Below are 6,057 nucleotides of genomic sequence, written 5' to 3'. Positions count from 1 at the left end.
CTACTCCTCTGCATTACTATCAAATACTCCGAAAAGTAATAGAGATGTAATGCAGAGGAGATAAACAGCCACAAATTTCACTAATAACTTTTGCAACAAAACAATACCCGATGAGTTACAAAAACACTTCAACAAATTCGTATTCGTACATAAAATCAAGCGCAAATCGCAAGTGAAATCAGCAAAAAGGAAAAATTAAACATCAACTCAACCCTAAACGTGAAAACGGAGACAACATAAATTCGACATTAATTTGCGAATATCAAAAGGAGAATATCCCCAACAACCACACATTAATCAACATTAAACAACACACGTACTTATTTACTTACATACGAACTAGCGATCTAGTTCGTATAAAAATATTGTTGGTAGCGGACACTAAAGCGGGCAGCACATAGCACATAACAAAGAAAAGACCCAACAGGAAATTCGAACGGTGACCCAATAGGAAAAGTTGCGACAAATCCTCAAATTTTTGTGTGGCAAATTTATTCATATACTTCGCGTATATATTATACAAATATTTGTTCTATTACAATTATAGACAATTATATTAACCCTTAAAAAAAAAACAAAAAAAAAAAAATATTTTTTCTTTTTAATCCGAAATATTCAAAGTTTTTACTCTTCACCCAATTTATTGAAAATTCCTTCTACCTCAAACCACACTCACCCAAACTATTAAAATGGAGGACTTTAAATTTACCACAACCGATTTAATCGAATTCGTGGAAGATCATTTCCAGACCCAAAATGAAGAGGAGACAGTTTATACTCTAGAAATCAAAAGAGTTAAACTAAATTCTCTTTACGATAAAGCAGAACATGCCTATGATGCTATTCGCAGAATTTCTCGCGAAACCAAAGAAACCATCGATTATAACAAAGTTAAAGATAGATATAAAAAATGCTATCAAATGTACCTCTCTTGTTTAGCTTCAATTAATGAAGATGTAGACACACGTAAAACACAAGTGTCAAACCAACCAATAAAGGAAAGACCCTCAGAAGCCTCAGCAATAGATTTCGGCCCCACAGTTCATATACCACCATGCGACACTGATTACAATGAATGTTGAGACCCGCATTTCTACAATCAAAAAGTACGGCTATTGTTACAATTGTTTAGCTACATCACACAGCTACAAGAATTGTATCAGTAAATACTCATGTCGTAAATGTCACAAAAGACATAACACCCTGATACATAGAGAAACTAGACCTCAACCTGAATCAACCCCGGAAACCCCAAAAGCGACCAGTTCAACTGCTGCTACCACGGCAAATACCTCAATACCCACCCAAAATTCAAATCAGCAAGCCTACACCACAACGATACAGTCCACTGAATTCTCAACCCAAGACCCACACAACCCAAGTAGGAAGCAGATATTATTGGGTACTGCAATGGTACAGGTAGAACATAATGGTCAGCGATTCTCAGCAAGAGCACTTATAGATTCAGGATCAGAGGCGACATTTATATCTCAAAGGCTTCAACGAAGTCTGGATATACCTACCCACTCTGTATCAGCACAAGTGACTGGACTAAACAATGCGGTTTCAGCAACTCTTACGAAAATTTGTAAGGTAACGCTTTGTTCACACACAAATTCAAATTACAGAATATCGACTCAGGCATTCATTCTGAATAGCCTTACCGATAATTTACCCTCATACCCGATAGACCCTAATCTGTGTTTAAAGAACCTCGGCTTCACTCTAGCAGATACACAATTCCACAAACCAAGACCCGTGGATATATTAATTGGTAGCGATATATACCCAAATATCATACTGAGTGGAGTAAAACGAAATATTTTAGGTTCACTTCTGGCCCAAGAAACGAAATTCGGATGGATTTTATCCGGACCCATTACCCAACCCACCCAAAACTCTTCAATAGTATCATTCCATAATAAAATGAACCCTGAGTATCTACTCACACGCTTTTGGGAGGTGGAGGAAATCCCAAAGGATTCCATAATTACAACCTCAGACAAGTTTTGTGAGGAAAATTACGAAAAAACTACCCGACGTAGTTCTGATGGGCGCTATGTCGTAACTCTACCATTCAAAGAACCCACAAATATTGATATTGGACAATCTAGACACATAGCATTAGCTCAGTTCCTCAGAAATGAAAAGTCTTTACTCAAAAGACCCGATGTAAAGGCCGAATACGATAAAACAATTATGGAATATTTGGAACTTGGACACATGAAGAGAGTCAAAAATGGATCCACGGATAAAGCGACGCAATATTACTTACCACATCATGCAGTCATTAAACCCGACCGTATAACCACGAAACTGCGTGTGGTATTTAATGCATCTTGCCCCACGTCAAATCATAAAAGTTTAAATGACATCTTACATATCGGACCCACTTTACAAAAGGACCTAGTCATTCTAATTACGAACTGGAGACTCTTCCAATTCGTTTTCAATGCGGACATTCAAAAAATGTACCGGCAAATATTGGTGGACCCTAATCACACTCAGTTCCAAAGGATCCTCTTCAGAAAAACCCCAGAAGACACTATTGAGGACTTCGAACTACAAACGGTTACATTCGGTATAAACTGCGCACCATACTTAGCAATCCGAACCCTCATAAAGTTAGCCGATGATGTTCAAAAAACTCACCCATTAGCAGCAAAAATTCTGCGTCAGGAAATGTATGTGGACGACGTTTTAGCAGGAACCCACGACATAACCACCGCAAAATCTGCACGTGATGAACTTATTTCTGCTCTAGAATTCCCAGGATTCACTTTGAGAAAATGGACATCAAATCACGCACACATTCTAAAAGGACTTCCACCCGATCATCTCTTAGACACTGAAACCCTCAACCTCTCGGAACCACAAAACACGAAAACCCTAGGCATTCGATGGAATTCAAAAAAGGATATATTTTTCTTTCTCGTCGACCCAATGGAGAAAAGACCCGCATATACTAAACGTGAAGTTTTATCAGCCATAGCAAAATTATTTGACCCAGCTGGTTGGCTTAGTCCAATTATAATATCGGCAAAAATAATTATGCAACAAATATGGCTTGATAAAACTGACTGGGATGAAAGTTTAAAGCCACTTACCCTTCATCGATGGAATAGCTTCGTGAAAGAATTTGAAAATATAAATCAAATCGAAATACCTCGTTGGACTCACTTCTCTCCATCAGCAATAATCGAATTTCACGGTTTCTCCGATGCTTCAGAGAAAGCATACGCTGCAACACTCTTTATACGAGTCTTAATTGGTGACAAAATATGGACAACTCTCTTAGTATCAAAAACTAGAGTTGCTCCTATTAAAACCCTATCTCTACCCAGATTGGAACTCTGCGGAGCTGTCCTACTAGCTAATCTTACTAACTCTACTCTAACCCAATTAAATGTAACCCAATATAAAAAATATTTCTGGACAGACTCCACAATAGTTCTAGCTTGGTTAAGCAAACCACCCTGTTCTTGGACCACTTTCGTTTCTCACCGAGTCGCTGCGATAATCGAAAAAGTCGGAGTCGAAAATTGGCACCATGTTGAGAGTCAAGACAATCCCGCAGACTTGGCAAGTCGAGGATGCACACCCACGGAACTTCTGAATTGCAAACTTTGGTGGCAAGGACCCGAATGGCTACAACGAGGAAAAGATGAATTTCCAATAACTGATTCTAATTCCTATAACACTACCCTTGAGAATAAACCAGTTAAGACGTTTGCGATCACGACCCATGAGGATATTCTCGAAAGGTTTTCCTCACTACCCAGAGCTATTCGCACCATCGCATACATATTCAGGTTTTGTTCAAACGCCTCACCAAGGAGACGAGAAACTCAATACTCAAACCAAGAGATCACACCGGAAGAATTCAAAATAACACGAATGAAGCTAATCATTCAGACCCAAAAAGCATATTTCCGAGAAGAATATGACGCTCTAACCCATAAAACCCAAATACACAAAAAAGTTCATTATTAACACTAAAGCCATTCATTGACCCTAAAGGAGTCATGAGAATTGATGGCAGATTAAGCAATTCTGCAGCATTAACGTACAACGAGCGACACCCAATTTTACTACCCTATAGTAGTCGTATATCTAAACTACTAACCCAATTTACACACTTAGTAACCCTACACGGCGGAAATCAACTAGTTCTTCGACTCTTACGATCAGAATTCTGGATACCCAAACTAAAGGTGCTGATTAAAACCACTATTCATCAGTGCAAAACCTGCACCATACATAGAAGGACTCAACAAACCCAAATAATGGCAGCACTCCCAAAGGAAAGAACAACACTAACCCGACCATTTGTTACCACGGGTATCGACTTCGCCGGACCCTATGATATCAAAAACAACACTGGGAGAGCATGTCTAATTACCAAAGGCTATGTATGTGTATTTGTATGTTTCTCGACTAAATCAATACATCTCGAACCCGTAAGCGATCTCACTACACAAGCATTTCTAGAAGCATTCACCCGTTTCTTCTACAGGCGTGGATGCCCCGCCAATCTTTATTCCGACAACGGAACAAACTTTGTAGGAGCTTCCCAGTTATTGACTAAAGATCGGCGAGAATTCATTACAACACTTCGAACTAATGTTACAACACAACATAGTCATCAAAACATCTCATGGCACTTCAATCCACCAGGAGCTCCACATATGGGTGGATTATGGGAAGCAGGCGTTAAAAGCTTTAAAACCCACCTAAAAAAGATCGCCAAAGTGCAAAAATTTACCTTCGAAGAATTTGCTACCCTATTAACCCGCATCGAAAGTTGTTTAAACTCTCGCCCAATAAGCCCCACAAACGACGACTCATCAGACTTGGAACCATTGACTCCAGGACATTTCCTAATAGGTACTCCAATACTAACACCAGCCGAACCCAACTTAGAGGATGCTAACTTAAGCATCATTAACAGATGGCAGAAATTGAAAATACTTTACCAACATTTCTGTAAAAGATGGAAGGAAGAATACCTTAAGGAACTCCACAGACGTTATAAATGGAAATACCCCCAGCGTAACGTTGAAGTAAATGATCTTGTTGTCATTCGAAACGAAAACACATCACCAAACGAGTGGAAATTAGGCCGAATCGAAAAGGTGTTTTTCGGTTTGGACAATAATACACGAGTGGTTGAAATCCACACTGCTCAAGGCACAATAACCCGCCCCATTACAAAAATTGTAATTTTAAGTACAGAATAACTTAACAGTTTTCTTTCTTTTTAGAGAAATGGCACCAACCACCATTAAAACATTAAACGCTCGTCGAAATAGCCTCACGTCCACCATACGGTCCCATAGTGTAACCCGTAGCATTACACCAACGCCTGAAAATGAAACAATGTCGCGACGCATTCGACGTTTCCAAACAACTCTACCCACTATTCGAGAAGAAAATGAAAATTATCACCACAAGACCCGTAAAACTATAACCCACAGAGGAATTACTCATCGTCACGTTGCTTGCGGATTATGTAAAAAGGATCATCGGTTAGCCACTTGTACCATGTACTTGTCGGTTAACATATATAAAAAGAACGAAGTTGTCATCAAACATCGATATTGTGTTAATTGTCTAGCCAGGTCCCACAAGACAGAAGAATGCACAAGTAAGAACCGATGTTCCACTTGCAATGGCAAGCACCACACATCCCTACATGGACACCCCAGATTATACACGGAAAATGAAGGAAAAATAGTAGAGAAACCAGTATCTCAAAAACATCCAATAGAGACCCGATTACCATCCTTGCTGGCTAAACAAATGCTAATACCCACAACAATTATCCGATTGAAATGCGATGGTATGTGGCACAAAGTTCGAGCCCTCTTAAACCCGACCCTCAAAATAACAAACATAGCGGCCGAACTTGTAAAAAAATTGAAACTTCCAATAACATACCTCAACACATATCGCATCTGCAACATACAAATTGGATCAATTAATGATGACAAATTTCGTTCTGAATGCCACTCGATAATCACGCAGCAGTTACCCAAAAAACCTTATGAGCAGGAC

At 39.2% G+C, this 6,057-nt stretch overlaps 1 protein-coding gene across 1 annotated transcript; it reads left to right on the top strand.

Moving 5' to 3' along the window:
- Nucleotides 1–1,926: 1,926 nt before the first annotated feature.
- LOC128922882 (uncharacterized) lies at nucleotides 1,927–5,737 on the top strand. Its single transcript, XM_054235269.1, has 3 exons — nucleotides 1,927–3,728; nucleotides 5,265–5,556; nucleotides 5,618–5,737. The coding sequence occupies exons 1-3, from the start codon at nucleotides 1,927–1,929 to the stop codon at nucleotides 5,735–5,737; spliced, it is 2,214 nt and encodes a 737-aa protein (XP_054091244.1).
- The last annotated feature ends 320 nt before the right edge of the window (nucleotides 5,738–6,057 follow it).

This window comes from Zeugodacus cucurbitae, chromosome 6 (assembly GCF_028554725.1).
Source record: "Zeugodacus cucurbitae isolate PBARC_wt_2022May chromosome 6, idZeuCucr1.2, whole genome shotgun sequence".
NCBI lineage: Eukaryota > Metazoa > Arthropoda > Insecta > Diptera > Tephritidae > Zeugodacus > Zeugodacus cucurbitae.
This window is presented reverse-complemented; position numbering and strand designations above follow the sequence as displayed.